Below are 14476 nucleotides of genomic sequence, written 5' to 3' on the forward strand. Positions count from 1 at the left end.
CATAAATCAAACCCTCCATCTGACACGCCGTATTCATGTACAGCCGCGCAGGTGTGCCGCATGTGTGCCGCATGTGTGTTTCATCATGTTGCAATACAAACAGGAGCCTCCCCAGTCAGCCACAACCGAGACTGCTCCGTGCACTGCATATTTAAAAGTAGCATTTTTAGAAATTCAAAGATAATGATTTAAAGGTCAACGATACGGTGCAAATATATCGAGCCGCTCAACTAACAAAGATCACATGTGCACAAACTCCGATTGAGGAAAGATATCATCTGTGCAGATGTCTATTAGGTTTGGGACATGATGGATTCACATCAATACGAGCTTTGGGCCTCTTATTTGCTTGTGCTAATGTGTCTGTTTTTTCACATTAGGTCAAGAAATATCAACCGGTCCCCCAGCCAAATATAAAGAAACAAACAGACTCTGTTGGAGAAATTAAAGCTTTATGCAATAGTCCGACCAACTTGGATGAGCAGCTCCTGTGCTTTGGTGGAGAGTTCGGTTAGCTTGTTGCTCTTCTATTAACCACTCCAAACTTGAGCTTGTGTTGCTCTCGGTGTGTCTCGGGTATGTTTTAGAGGAGCTGAGCCCCTCCGGCTTCCTCATAATTCAAACACTGGCTGGCGCCCAACATCAGTGATGAGCTTGGAACTCGGTAAAGGAAGAGGAAGAGGAAGAGAGCTACAGAATGACACACCTTTCAATGTAAAAGTTGTGGTGTAGTCAATGATGCAATTAGACAAAGCTGGTCATGTTTATGACCCCAATTTGATACTGTTTGACTGGAAAATGTTTCAAGTCTGGCAGGCAACTGCTTTTTTTTTTTTTTTTTATAGGGAAGCTAAAATCCAGGCCAGTATACGTCCGAATCACTCTGATAAAGCCCAGACTCTAGCTAGCAACAATTGCCTATATAGCTGGAACAGTTAAACTCCTAATTGTGTCATTGTGAAGTCTACTACATTCTTCCACACAGTAGGAGAACATGATGCTAAGCTAACCCAATGCTAAATGTTGTCCCAGCTAAGCTAACTCAGTTAAACTGTCCAGTATGCACTATTACGCTTCTAAAAATCTTGTGAAAATCTGTGCGTATTTCTTATTGTGTTTCTGTTAGTACATTGTGCAACAGCAGTCATGAAGTAGCAATAGTTCAGTGTATTGACTGCTTCCTGTATGAGACATGACTGTCAGCTGGTTACTCTGACGGTGCGTCTGAGGACAGAGAGAACTAGAGCTCCTGCTGTGGGACTAGCAGCCCAGAGGCGGGTTTTTTTCTTTTGTTTTACTGGCTGTGACATAAGCAAGGAAATGAGTAAAGCTACTTGAGCGTCATCAAGCTGAATGTCAGAGATAAAAGTTTATTATTATGGCTCTGGGTGACGGCACAGTAGTGGAGAACGCCGTATTTAAACAGTAGTACTCAGAATTGTTAGTCTTTTTTTGTGCCTTTCAAAATAAAATCCCACAGAATTAAATTGCCTTAGCAATTGACTAAAATCTAAGGCAGCCCAGCAAAGCTTGCATATAAAGTCAGAATAAATATTGTATGTTGGCACTGCTGTATTACACTAGTTAGAGATGAGTTGTCTAATTTTAAATGTTCAAACCTTTTGTTGGCCAAAGTCACATCTGTAGTCCTACAACAGTATTAACTTTACATTCTTAAGGACATGCATCACCGTAGTGGCACCCATATTGTGGTTGGCAATGGTAATCGGTGTTGCATTTATATTTTAAGACCTGGAATGAAGATAAGGACGAGTTCATTTCATCCACTCCCTTTTAACAATCAGCTGTCAAAATAAAACCCGATGGCCTGGTGACGGACGAGATACCTGCTGTCGTAGGTAGACTAGGTAAACGCAATAAACACGGCATGATCCCTGTCAAATTTATGGCTGGATAACGCCAGAATGGAGAATTGTTGACTCATTTGGCTTTGTGTGAATGAGATTTGGAAAAGGTTGTTTGGCTGCGAACCGAGTCTCTACGTATTGTTAAATTACATTTTTTTTTAATCTTTTTTTAATTTTTTTATTAAATCAGATGCAAGACTTTCTTGTTTAGAGAAAGATCCATTCTCCGTTAAGTACTTGTGCTGACAGGCTATATGCTTCACCATGGAGGTCCGTTTACACCAAGTCAGTTTTGTTCTTGCGATGGGCTGCAATCTGCCTCCTGTCTCGACCCCTATGGGAACGGTATGGGAAGTAATGGAGACTGTGAGGGGATTTGGTTGCCTGACGCTGGTCAGCCTGTGCCAGTGCTATGGTTATTTAAGGAATGCTGACTCCCCAGTTTCAGCAGATCACGGGGCACTGCAGGAGATGACCATTGCTACTAAGGCCAAATATGACTCTAAATGTCATGGTGTTCGTATGTCCCGTGGCAGCGTTGTGACAAGTCACCATGTCAACCTGGTGTCACTGTGCTCAGAACAGACTCTCTGACCTGCTATGTGTTTCCCAAATAGATCATTCTGGGCAGTGTTTGGTCTTTGGTTCACAAACATGCGTTGTGCCTGTGTTGTTTTTTTTTTTTGACTGGAACCATAGGAACAAGTTTATGCCCATATAGTTTGCAGATAGCCTTCATCCCTTTTTAAAGATTGTTACATCACTCAGAAGGGGAGTAACAATTATAAACAAATACCCAGAGTAAATGTTTGAACAGGCTGCTACATCAATTCAGTAAACTTGAATAATGCAAAAAAACCTTGAAGGAATCTCTGCGAAGTTATAGCGGGTTTCTCTGAATTTCTAAAGAAATTATTAAAGGAGATTCCTCTTTTGTTTCTAGAAGTGCAACCTCTCCTTGTGTGCTTCTCTCTCATAGTCCCTGTGTTTATTTTTGCTACTGTTGTCAGGCGCTTCATTATACATGTTAATAGCAACAAGGAAACCAAATGTCTTGTGTCTATACTACAAGACATCATACCAAATATGCCTATAAGTAACAGATATACAGTATATAACCATCTGGAGTTGCATGATTTAGTAGGAGAGCTTGATAGAAGTAAGGCGAAGTCCTTCAGCACTAAAATATTCAGGTATCAGTACTAGGGTAATGAGCCTGAGATACCATTCACTCAACAGGGGAGCCTAATTGCCTGTCTTCACCTGAAGCCAGTGCTAACACCAGTAATGAAATGGTCTTATGTGCTCGGCTTTTCTGCAGCTCTTTGCTATGAAAATCGATGCACTTGAAGCAGTTTATATAAGCAAACAAGCAAGACAGTTTTTAGATTATTGTGATTTTCATTATAGACTAACAAATGAGACTCCAAAAATATGTTTTCATGGTCATTAAAATTTGAAGCGGGGTTTTCAATATAATCATTTCTTTATACACAACTTCATATACTTATACCAAAACATGTATTTCTTGTGGTCACTGGGAGAGGTACAGAAAAGAGAGGCTGTTTATCTTGATCCCTTCTTATTTTAAAAAGTGCCTTTTAGAATTCAGACTAGAACAGTCTAATAGGCACGCACCAAAACCAGACGAGCCACTTCCCTGAATGCGTCTCAGATTATTTTTATTTTTTTTATATTTCTTTTAACTGGCCTGTACGGTTAATTATTAACACTCCCAGTATTACTGCAAACTGTGTCCTAACTGTTTTTATCAGGAAAACACAATGTTGAATGTTAAATATCAGAAAAAGCATCATGTTGTATATTAAATTTGTCAGTTTAAGTGATGAACATCTGATGAAAAGAGGTTTTCGAAGTTATTATAAGAACTGTAATGGTAATATAAGTATCGGTAAGTACTCATATGTAAGTACTTCTACTTGGCCTGAAAAAAAAAGAAGTGGTATCTTTGCATCCCTAGTCTGTAATATAAGACACTTCCTGAATGCCCATTGCATTTCACCCTGCGTGAATTAGCCTAGCGGTTAGCGTCTGTTTTCATTACTCAAAGCTCTTCTACTCTAAGTCACTGCATCTCTCGAAAGAACAACTCCACGGTTGGATTTCAGCCTGCAAGCATGTTTTTTTTTTTTTTTTTTTTTTTTTTTTTTTTTGTTTTTTTCAGCCCAGCTTTGCTGAAACAGAGCAGCTAATATTGGTAGCAATGCATCAAGATAACAACAAACCCTTATTATGTTCTGTCACTACACCAATGCAGAATCATCCACATCGGCATCACACTCTTTGCAATAGGGTTCATAATATACGTTCTCTTAAATTCAGGCACCAAATGGTGACCAGAGGCACTTTTTTGTCGGTTAGTTTCAATCAGAACTGCCACGCTTGACTTCTCAGTAATTCTGTTAAGTGTCTGTCTTTACTGGTGTTAGATGCCTATCTATCTTAATGTCTAGATTATTGGAATCTTAAATATAAAAGAGAAATATGCAATTTGTAAAACCATCAGCCCTATAAGGTTACATCTACTGACTATAATACACCAGTGAGTGTAAGTAAAGTTTAAGATTGTAAGAAGTTATTAACAATTTTAGGATTTTTCTTTAAAGATTAGTGAAATTGGTGTTTCCCTCCCTTCGCTGTAGGTTTTGTGATTTATCTCATTTCGAGTCTGCTTTGAATGTCTGCCAAGTCATCACTTTCACCTAAATTGTGTTGGGCCCCAAATTCTTTGAAGAACACAGCTTTCTGAAGAACCTTTCATGAGAAACTAAAAGGAGTTTTTTTTTTTGTTTTTTTTTCTTTCTTTTTTAAGTTTGGGGGGAAGATATGCTCACTTCAGCTTTCTGCTAAATGTCTGCAAATGACGCAGTACCCAACACCCAACTTTTTTTGGTTTTTTTCCACCACGTTGAAGCTATTGTTAAAAGAGAAGTTGAGCAATGATGCATCCAATTGAAAGTTAAATGCTATGTTCACTCTAGGTTAAGCTCTGAGGGTGGATAATAATGGATCTCATGTTGCATTTTGGGTGAAACAATGACCTATGCCTTTAAAAGGCGTGCTCAGATGTTGTCTCAAATTAGAACAAACTAAACTTAACCGAACTGAATTTATTTTTATTTTTATATGTAAGTAAAATAGCCCATTTCAATCGTGTGTGTGGGTGGATCACATCTCTGCAACAAAGAAGTATTGCACACTAAGAAATGTGTGCTCCCACTATGAGCCCCAAATCAAAGGTAGCTTAGCATTAATGAGATGGAACACTTAAAGCTTCAGAGGTTTTATTTTTTCTTTAAAAAAAAAAGTAGGTCCAGTTAAGCCGATGTGTTGCTTTAAACACTCATTCGACGCTCTTCTGTCAAACATATTTTAAAGGAGTAGGCTATCACGTTTTAACACACAGGACATACTTGGCAGTGGGGCATGCACACTGCGTATTGAGAGTAGGGACATCTAGTTCCCTTGCAGAGTGCGTGGCACAAAGTGCTCTTTTCACATCTGAAATCCTAGACAGGGGGAGAATCTCATCGGTGTGACAGTGATGCAACTTAACACCTGACAATTTGGGTGCCACAGCCATACCCATAGGGATTTAGACATGGCTATTCCTGTGTGCATCTACTACAAAACAAAGAAATCCTTTGGCAGTGCAACCGGAGAGACAGTGTGTGTGTGCGTGTGTGTGCGTGTTGTAGTGATATTTGTGTTAGCTTCGTCTATATGAGTCTGTAATAAGAGGCCGTTCATTTTGCATGATTTACACCCTTGTAATAAACAAACTCCGAGCTATATTTTGCATTTTAAAAAGTGAATTCATACCATGCTAGCACACATACTCTTGTGGAATTGCAATGCGCTGTTAATGGGCCAGTTGTGAGCCTCAGGCTTGGTTTCTGTAAGGTTTCAGGGAGATTATGGCGTAGCTGGCAAAGCTTATACCCAATAAAACTTGATACACTTGATTAACATAAGCCAGTTTTGATAATAGAAATACTAACATCTGTTAGCCAAGGACGTTGACTAGACTCGATACAGTCTTAACTTGCTTACTCTCAACTGTGTTAAGAATATCTTAAACAATCTGAGCAAAGAAATAGATTCAACTTCATCTGCTGAGGAAATGTGAGGAAGTTGCTAGCTACTGTTTCAAAGGTCAGAAGGGAACTTAGATTTTTCTAAAAAGCTGTCGGCTCTCTTAACCCTGACTGCATTATTATGGAGTAATGTTGGATATCACTTATGGTGGCTATTTGTGCGGCTGATGTTGGGCCATGAAGTGTACAAAGGAGCTTTTCTTGTGAAAGTGTGACTACCAATACGATTCTGTGTTAAAGCGGTTGAAATGTGAAAGCCAGGCAGACAAAGATGAAGTTGAGGTCCACGTTGCTGTAATTTGCTGTGTTAATGCTGCAAAGGAAATGTAGCCGGAAACGGACTTGAGCAACATTGTCATCAGTTCTGTTTTATCACGGGCTGCTTGGCTGCGAGTCCACGCCGTGTCCAGCTGATCCCCCCCGTTCTGTTGCTGCTGGCCAGCGTGTGGGAACAGCCAAAGCCTTGTCATCGATGCATGGTCGGGGCCAGTACTCCGTCCCTAAGGTTAGCTCTGTGGAACATTCTGGGCTCAGGTCCCAGAGAATAGTGGCATGTCAGCAGCCCATTCAAATGAACAGGCTGAGGGTAGCACTACGTTAGCAGTGCTGGGATGGGGGGGGAGGGCGAGGGGGAGGGTAGAGGGTGGGCGTGCTAAAACTGGTGCTGTGTTTAACATTGCAGGGGTAGACCAGGGAGTGTGGCTCCATGAAAGGGCTGGTGTTTCTGGATAGGCTCAGTGTTCAGAGCTCAGGACAAAGTAGAACTATATTCTAATGTTGGTAAGATGAATGAGACGGAGGCTTTTCTTCTTTTGTCCGACTCTAATATTACTAGTTACGTCCAGGAAGGGTTATGCTAGGTGATCTGCTATTTCAGAGTACACTGTGCCGCAATCATTATCGTGCGTAACATGCTCGTCAGTATTGCCTATTTTGTAACAATAAAGAGTAACAGTGCTACAGCAGAGTTGTGCTTTTAGCTAAATGCTTATGTTAGCATGGCAACACGCTAACATGCAGGTATACAGTCTACCATGTTCACTTTAGTTCAGAGTGTTGGCCTGCTAACATTTGCTACAGTAATTAGCACTAAACACACAATACAGTTGAGACTAATGGTAATGCCATTTTGCAGTTTAGTCATAAATTGTTGACTAATCAGATTTCATGGTACAAGAAGAGAAGTTTAAGGATCACCAAAGTGATTACAATTCATCCCGAGGAGAACAACAATGTCCGTACCAAATGTCACGGCTGTCCATCCAATAGTTGTCAACCTTGTGGTGGCCCTAGAGGAAAAGCCAGGGGGATCACATAAGTTGATAGGCGTCCTCCTCTGGGGACCATGAATGTCTGTGTAAAATGCTATAGCAAGCGCCATCTAATAGTTCAATGATTTCTGCCAGAACAGTGTTGTTGTAGTATTAATAGATGTATAATACCAATTGAAACTAAAACATGCTACATCTTGACATTGCCTTAATCATTTCTCTGACTTGCGTTTCCAGCTAAGCTGTGAGGCCATAAATGTGAGTAAATATCGCAACAGCCTCTGTGATGTTTGGGATGGATTTTCATATCCTCTCCACATCTCTGACATGATAAGCAAGATCCATATCTCTGGGTCAGGATCAGGCAGCAATACAAAGCACGTTATGTCTTTAACAGGCGTGACCTCCCTTCACCTTTTAGCTCTCTCACTTCAACACATTTGATCCACTAAAGCAGTGGTTCTCAAATGGGGGTACGTGAAGGCACTCCAGGGGGTACGTGAGATTTTTAAAAAATATATTTAAAATTAGCATCCATTCAAAAATCCTTTAAAAATTGTTATTTAATAAATATTCAATAAAATATAAGTGTAAGTTCATAAACTGAATTTAATGCAACAATGCAACCGTCAGTGTTGACAGTTTAATAAATCAGACACTGATGGCAGAGCGCTGAGTATTACATCTTTTTTTCAACCAAAAATGCTTTGCGCTGGTTAGGGGGTACTTGGCTAAAAAAGTATTTCACAGGGGTACATCACTGAAAAAAGGTTGCGAACCGCTGCACTAAAGCATCACCAAGAAAGAAAGGTCAAGGTCAAAGTCCCTCCCTTTCACTCCCTTACTTTTAAAAAGGCACTTAAAACACATCTTTTCAGTCGTTTTAATGTCTAACCATTTTTAAGGTATGTCATTACTTCTTAACTGTCTCTCTAGGATGTTTGTTTTTAAATACTTCCCTTTATTTTGTGTCTTTTTGAGTTGTTTGAAAAGAGCTTATTACGTAAAATGTAATGAAGTTACTTCCTTTTTTGGATGTTCATGACTACTTCCCACAATCCTCTCATACTTGGTAGCATTTCCTAGAATGTTTCTGACAACAAACCATATTCAGCGCTATGAGTTTGACATCCTAAAGTGTGTGTGTGTGTGTGTGTGTGTGTGTGTGTGTGTGTGTGTGTGTGTGTGTGTGTGTGTGTGTGTGTGTGTGTGTGTGCTGATTGTGTGTGTGTGTGTGTCTGCACAGACTTTGTTTATAAAAGAAAATTCTGCTGTAATTCTCGCTGTTTGGATACACCTTCTCATTCAATGGTTTTTCTACATTGTGGATTAATATTGAAGACATCCAAACTATGAAGGAACACATATGGAATTATGTGGTAAACAAACAAATGCTCAACAAACCAGAATATGTTTTATATTTTAGACTCTTCAAAGTAGTTGAATGAGAAGGTGTGTCCAAACTTTTGACTGGTACTGTATCTTAGGGGAATTAAAGTGCTTCTCTCTTTTGATTTACTTCATTTGAAATTGAGAGACAGAAACTTAAAAATAAATGAAATGCTGAACCGTTGGCATCGGGTAACCCCCAGGACAGTGGATCCGATACTGAAACAACTGAAAGTGAATTTTGGAAACCCTGCTCAGCTCTTCCTCTTTTCCTGAATCTGTAATAACTTACAGGAGCACAATATTCTGCCAGTTGTTATTTATTATATTGAGTAGGCTATTTTACTTTGGCAATTCCCTATCCACAGTATAAAAAGTATTTCATTTTTCTTTTCTTTTTTTGACAGCTTTCAGTCATACTGGATTGACTGGATGAAGTTTTTTGTACATTGAAATGGTCCATTTAATGGGTAGAGTGATGGCAATATTCAAAATTGACTGTAGTAAACCTTACCAAATACTAAATACTTGTAATTCAAGCATTTCTCATGTTGTGAATTGAGCTCATGCAAACTTAAATTATAATATCATAGCTTTGAATAGGAAAAAAAGCTATTCAAATTGTGTTTTTTCTGTGGTTAACCTCTTGTTTTTATGTAAATATTTCCCAGTCAATTTGTGTTAAAACTGGTTTTATGTTGCATATCGTTGGCTCATAAGCTTTTATGAATTGGTAATGCAGCATTTGGTGCATGCCACATGTAATGCTTCAAGCTATTATTTTGCATATAAATGCTCCTACTTAAACACATATTATATGTCAGCAGTTCGATACGGGAACCTAGAATGTCTTTTCTGGAAATCTGCCTGTCTGACCATCTTTTAACATGAATATTATTTAACAATGCTGTTATTTGTCTTTTATAGGTCCTGACATCACGACCATTGATCAGATTTAATGGAAACCAAGGGGTAAGAACATGTTTCTCTCTCTCTCTCCTTCCTGGTCTCTTTCAATCCAATCCAATACATACAATTAAAACAAACAAACACACACGAACGACACTTCAGTGCTATATCTTGTTGTGTCGGCCTTTTAGAGATGAGCAATAAAGAAGCTGGCAAAGCTGCGCCGAATTTCAATGATGTACTTTTTGCCATTAGTGTCATGTGGGGTGTCGACATAACTTGATCTTAATACACTACTGTCTCTAAAGCCTGATCAGGCAAATGTTCCCCAGCCTCCTCCTTTGTGACTGACCACAAGATTTGGTTTATTTGGCTCCTAAGTGCCAGCTAGGCCCCTCGATAGCTCTTGCATGGCAGGAAAAAATACTCCTAAACCTCTTTAAAATGTCACGTGTACTGCCTTGTTCTTTATGACTTCTCACTTTTCGTTTGTTGTGTTGGCCTCAGATGTAGTTTAGAAAGATAAAGACAGGATGATGTTTGATTGTAATCTTTTTAGAATCTTTGTTTGGGTATAAATATATTTACTCCAGTATTATTATCATACTTACACGAAAGCATGAAGTCAGACAATGCAGTAGTGTGGGCTGCACATGTGATGGGAGCATGCACCTGAATGGGCAGACATTTGTCAACCGTTTTTACTATCATCAATGCTTGCGGCACTTATAATAAAGCAGCTTAAAGCACTCTGAAAAAGTGTAGGTGTTTGTAGCTGCTAATATTCACCACTGCAGCAAAGCTAAAGTCACCTCTGCATGCCTTGCCTCTTTGCTGCTGTAGGGGAAAGTCAGTAAACACACAAAGTAGGCTAAGTGAGGGAACGGAACGAGTAGCAATGAAACATTGTTTATATGTCCCAATAACTGTGCCTCCTTTCTGCAACTGGTACCTGGTTGTTTATGATAATGACAAAACTCACACTAGGGTGCCAGTACTTCTCTATATGAGCAATTAGCCGTCCCCTAGAAGACAATAAACATCCTCACGCTCAGGAGCATTCTCAGCACAAGCAATTGCTTCCTGCATGGACAAAAAAGGCCAGGTTTGCATGTGTGAGCCTGCCTCGTCTGACATGCATAGACAGTCTGTGAGCACTTCTGTGCTGGCAGGGTTAGTTCAGTTTGACATCCAGAGGGCTTTAGTTCATTTAGCCCGGTGATTTGCTATTTGTCCAAAGATTTATTAGGCTATCCATCCTTGTCCAAAACATTGTCTTAATAGGCCTTTTGCGGGCATTAATGTCAACAAGCTCACATTGCCTCTTACAGCAGGATTTCTTGCAATTCTGTTTTATTTAATGTCTTAATTTCTCACTTAATCCTGCCTTCCGAGGGAGACAGGTTCACTTTCATCCTTACTGCCTGCTCTGCATAAGTCATCAGATGTGATATGAAATGGTTGGCACCATATTGACACAAAAAAGCAGGTTGAATGTGTGTCCTTGGTGTAGACGTGTGATTAATTATTAACCAACTGCTGCCTGCTACGCTAGTCAGCATCTAAACTTCTGCAAATTTATCCATTTGCTGAGACGGATCAGTGTGTTGTTTACCCCAAAGTGCTTCCGCGGGAGGCTAGAGTTGCCACATCCCCAGATCTCAGCGATGACATTGGGGGGGAAAAATGAAATAATATGATGGCCAAAAAACTGTGAAAGAAAGAAGTTGTAGCTGGTTTAGCATTGATGAACTATGGTCGTTTTTTTTTATATATATAATGTTGCAGCAAGAACATGGAGCATGGCCCATAATATTGGCTTCCCCCGTATTTAACACTGATCATTGTGCAAACTCCCAGTTGGGAATGCCAGAACAGCAGCCTGTTTCCATTATGACCTACAGGTACATCGGCAATTTACTCTCACAGTTGACACTCATGTCTGAGGCACAGCCAAGCAAAACCTGCTCACAGACATCTGCATCCACATTCTAGCACATCTGCCAACACCTCATTCTGTCAATGCTGCAGTGCAATACACACACAGCTTGTTGTTTTAAAGTGTATTTTTAAAAAAAAAATAGTTATGTTGCTTAGGGGGGAATCCACTGATTCTTTCTAAACTCTCATCGATAGACCTCAGGCAGCAGCAGCTAAGCAAACACCTTCATTGTTTTGTGTGCATATTTCTTTCTTAAAGAATCTGCCTGTAAGCTCTTATATCGTCGTTGTTGTAGCTGATTTCTTTATTTACAATATAAATGTATTTAAGCATCATCTAGGAGTCTTAATACATTTGATACTGCCATCCTATCAATATTTTTGTGTAAAATTGGGAATGGCACGGTGCAGAAAACTCTTTCCATTATTGATGCTTTATCACCAAGTAAAATATTTTTTTCTAAGTACCAACTTCTCTTTTTCTCCTTCTCTTTAGCAGGCATTGAAATGTGTAAACATGCATTACAGGCAGCATATGTGTCCTTCTAAGTCATGTTTGTCAATTTCACAAATCAGATGGTAGACCTGATGTGTATTATCTGATGTGTTTAGGCTGGAAAAAGTAAAGTGAGGCACGTATTTCACCGATGCAGCAGGTTCTCTGTGGAGGAGAATCTGTTACAGTTGGGACCAGAATGCTAGTCAGAAGTGTGAAAATGGCTAAATTACAGAGCAGATGGCCTGGCTGTCACGAAGTGGATGTGCTCCCATATTCATTCACTCATCTTCATTCAGCCGGTGCAGCTCTCTCTGAGCTCTGACCAAGTGTGCACACACATAACAAGTTTCTTTCATCTTTTCAGAAAAGAATGAATTTAAAGACCAAAAGATGCTGGTTTTCTCCACATACCGCTTTAGAATTAACGCCAAAGTTCAATCTTGGTCTCATCAGACCAGAGAATCTTATTTATAGTTTGGGAGCTAACATGTCTTGCAAAAGTTCTGGGTTTGACAGGTTTCGGTTTCAGATTTCTAAGTGGCCAAAGGCGCGTATACGTGGGCTCCATAAAACATGTGTGATGATACAAATAAACCTTTACATGGTCGGTGAAGCTGTGATTCACTCTGGTGTGGTTTTTCTCCTGCGTGTTTCATTCTGGCAGTTGAATTGACTTTAAGCTTTCTGTCATTATGTGCCGTTTAAAGTATATCTGAGTGTGCCGGCCATTGTTGAATGTATGTGGCTAAATATCCCTCATTGATTGTGATTTAACTCTTGTGGACCCTTATTCACTGCTGTATGACCATTTAGGATGCTTTTGATTGGCTGTCAGTGTGAGAGGGAGAGAGAAGTTTTGCACTGTTGCCCATTTAGTTTTTGTTTTTTTCCTTCTCACGTTTCATCTTCCTATTTTCGTCTTCACAAGTCAAAGACCACAGACTGAGAGAGCAAGCTCAAAGCAAAGATTTTCTTAATTCATATTCTTGGCTTAGGCTGAAACGACCGCTGTGATGATTAGTTCAAAATTAATCTTGTAAAATGTAGTTTTTGGTGAGAAATGTAATAAACCTGTTTTTTATATTCCTCACACTCGCTTTAAGCAGCTTATAATGCATAATTAAAATAACTCTAAAAAAAATAATTCTTTTTTTTTTTTATTAAAGCAAATATTTGATAAAAACAACACAAACATTAATTTTCTAATAACTTGAATTATGTGTTTTTATGCAAACAACCACTATAATAACTTGTATGATAGGCGGTTTACACTGACTTTGAGACAGTTGAAATAATTTTTTGGGGATGGTTCCTGGATGGTAATGAAAAAAGTAAGTCTGGAGCTTTGACACCCAGAATGCAATATGGCACTTAAATGCACTAAATGGGTTTTGTTTTGACGGATTATATTATTGAATGCAATTAACCTGTCTGATTAAATTAAACAACCAGTTAGTTTATTCAATCTTGTTCTCTCTTTTGTATGTTTACTTTTGCTCCTTAATTCAATCTTGTTCTCTCTTTTGTATGTTTACTTTTGCTCCTTAATGAAGCAAAAATATTTTATATCTTAATAATCGATGGATCTACTAATGGACTAATCGGTAAAGTAATCAATTACTAAAATAATTGTTAGCTGCCGCTCTATTCTGACCATGTGACTGTGTAAACTGATTTACAGTGGTATAAAGACAGTACGCTAGTTAGTTGTTCTCCCCAAAAATAACTTTGGGATTGGGCTACAAATACAAACTGCTGACTAGTCCGGTCATGCAGACTCGGATCACGCATACATGTCAAGAGTCAGCTGGTCGTTGCAGTCTTGACAGTTTGTTCTGCTTTTAACAGAACAAACTAGGCGACCGTGTGGTGACGTCTAGTACAAATCACTTGAACAGTCAGCCTTTGTCATCATCTTTGACGTCGTCTTTGTGTGTCAGGCCTCTATCTCCGTCTGATTGGTTTCTTTGCTCCTTTTCTCTCCTCTGCTCTTGGATGAGACGAAGTGCGTGGGGGTCGGCCCTCTCCAACTACCCCAACTGTAAAAGAGGCATTGTTTGCTAGATGCCATACAGAATGAGAAAACCAGGCTAGCTGCAGGCTGAACAAGGAGGGGGTGGTTGGAACACCTGTTTTTTTTTTTTTTTTGTTAAATCCACCGCCACCCTTAGAAAAGCTATATAAAGGGGATTATTACTTGTGGAGATGGTTTGTTTCTTTGTCAGTCCCTGCTGTTCGTCCAGTTTTGGATGTAATCTCTCTCTGCTCTTTTAAAGTGAGCCCCCCTGCTTTTTTCCCCATTGCTATGCTTTGTCTAGGCTTTGTGGCAACAGCAGGCTAAAGCTCTCGAAGCTTCGATAAACACGTAAATGATTGCTGTTGTATGCAAAGTTTTTAATTTGCAAGCTGGACTGATTCTAAGGTAGAGGCTTTTAGCAAAGAATAGAAAGCAGTTAGGTTTATGAAAGACTGTTCGCAGGA

At 39.4% G+C, this 14476-nt stretch overlaps 1 protein-coding gene across 1 annotated transcript in view; it reads left to right on the top strand.

Moving 5' to 3' along the window:
• Nucleotides 1–14476, top strand: part of ell (elongation factor RNA polymerase II) — a 32490-nt gene that overhangs the window by 3297 nt on the left and 14717 nt on the right. The window contains exon 2 of the mRNA XM_054602372.1: nt 9574–9618. Coding sequence (XP_054458347.1) covers nt 9574–9618 — 45 coding nt within the window. The remainder of the gene's footprint in view (nt 1–9573; nt 9619–14476) is intronic.

This window comes from Anoplopoma fimbria, chromosome 8, assembly GCF_027596085.1.
Source record: "Anoplopoma fimbria isolate UVic2021 breed Golden Eagle Sablefish chromosome 8, Afim_UVic_2022, whole genome shotgun sequence".
Classification (NCBI taxonomy): domain Eukaryota; kingdom Metazoa; phylum Chordata; class Actinopteri; order Perciformes; family Anoplopomatidae; genus Anoplopoma; species Anoplopoma fimbria.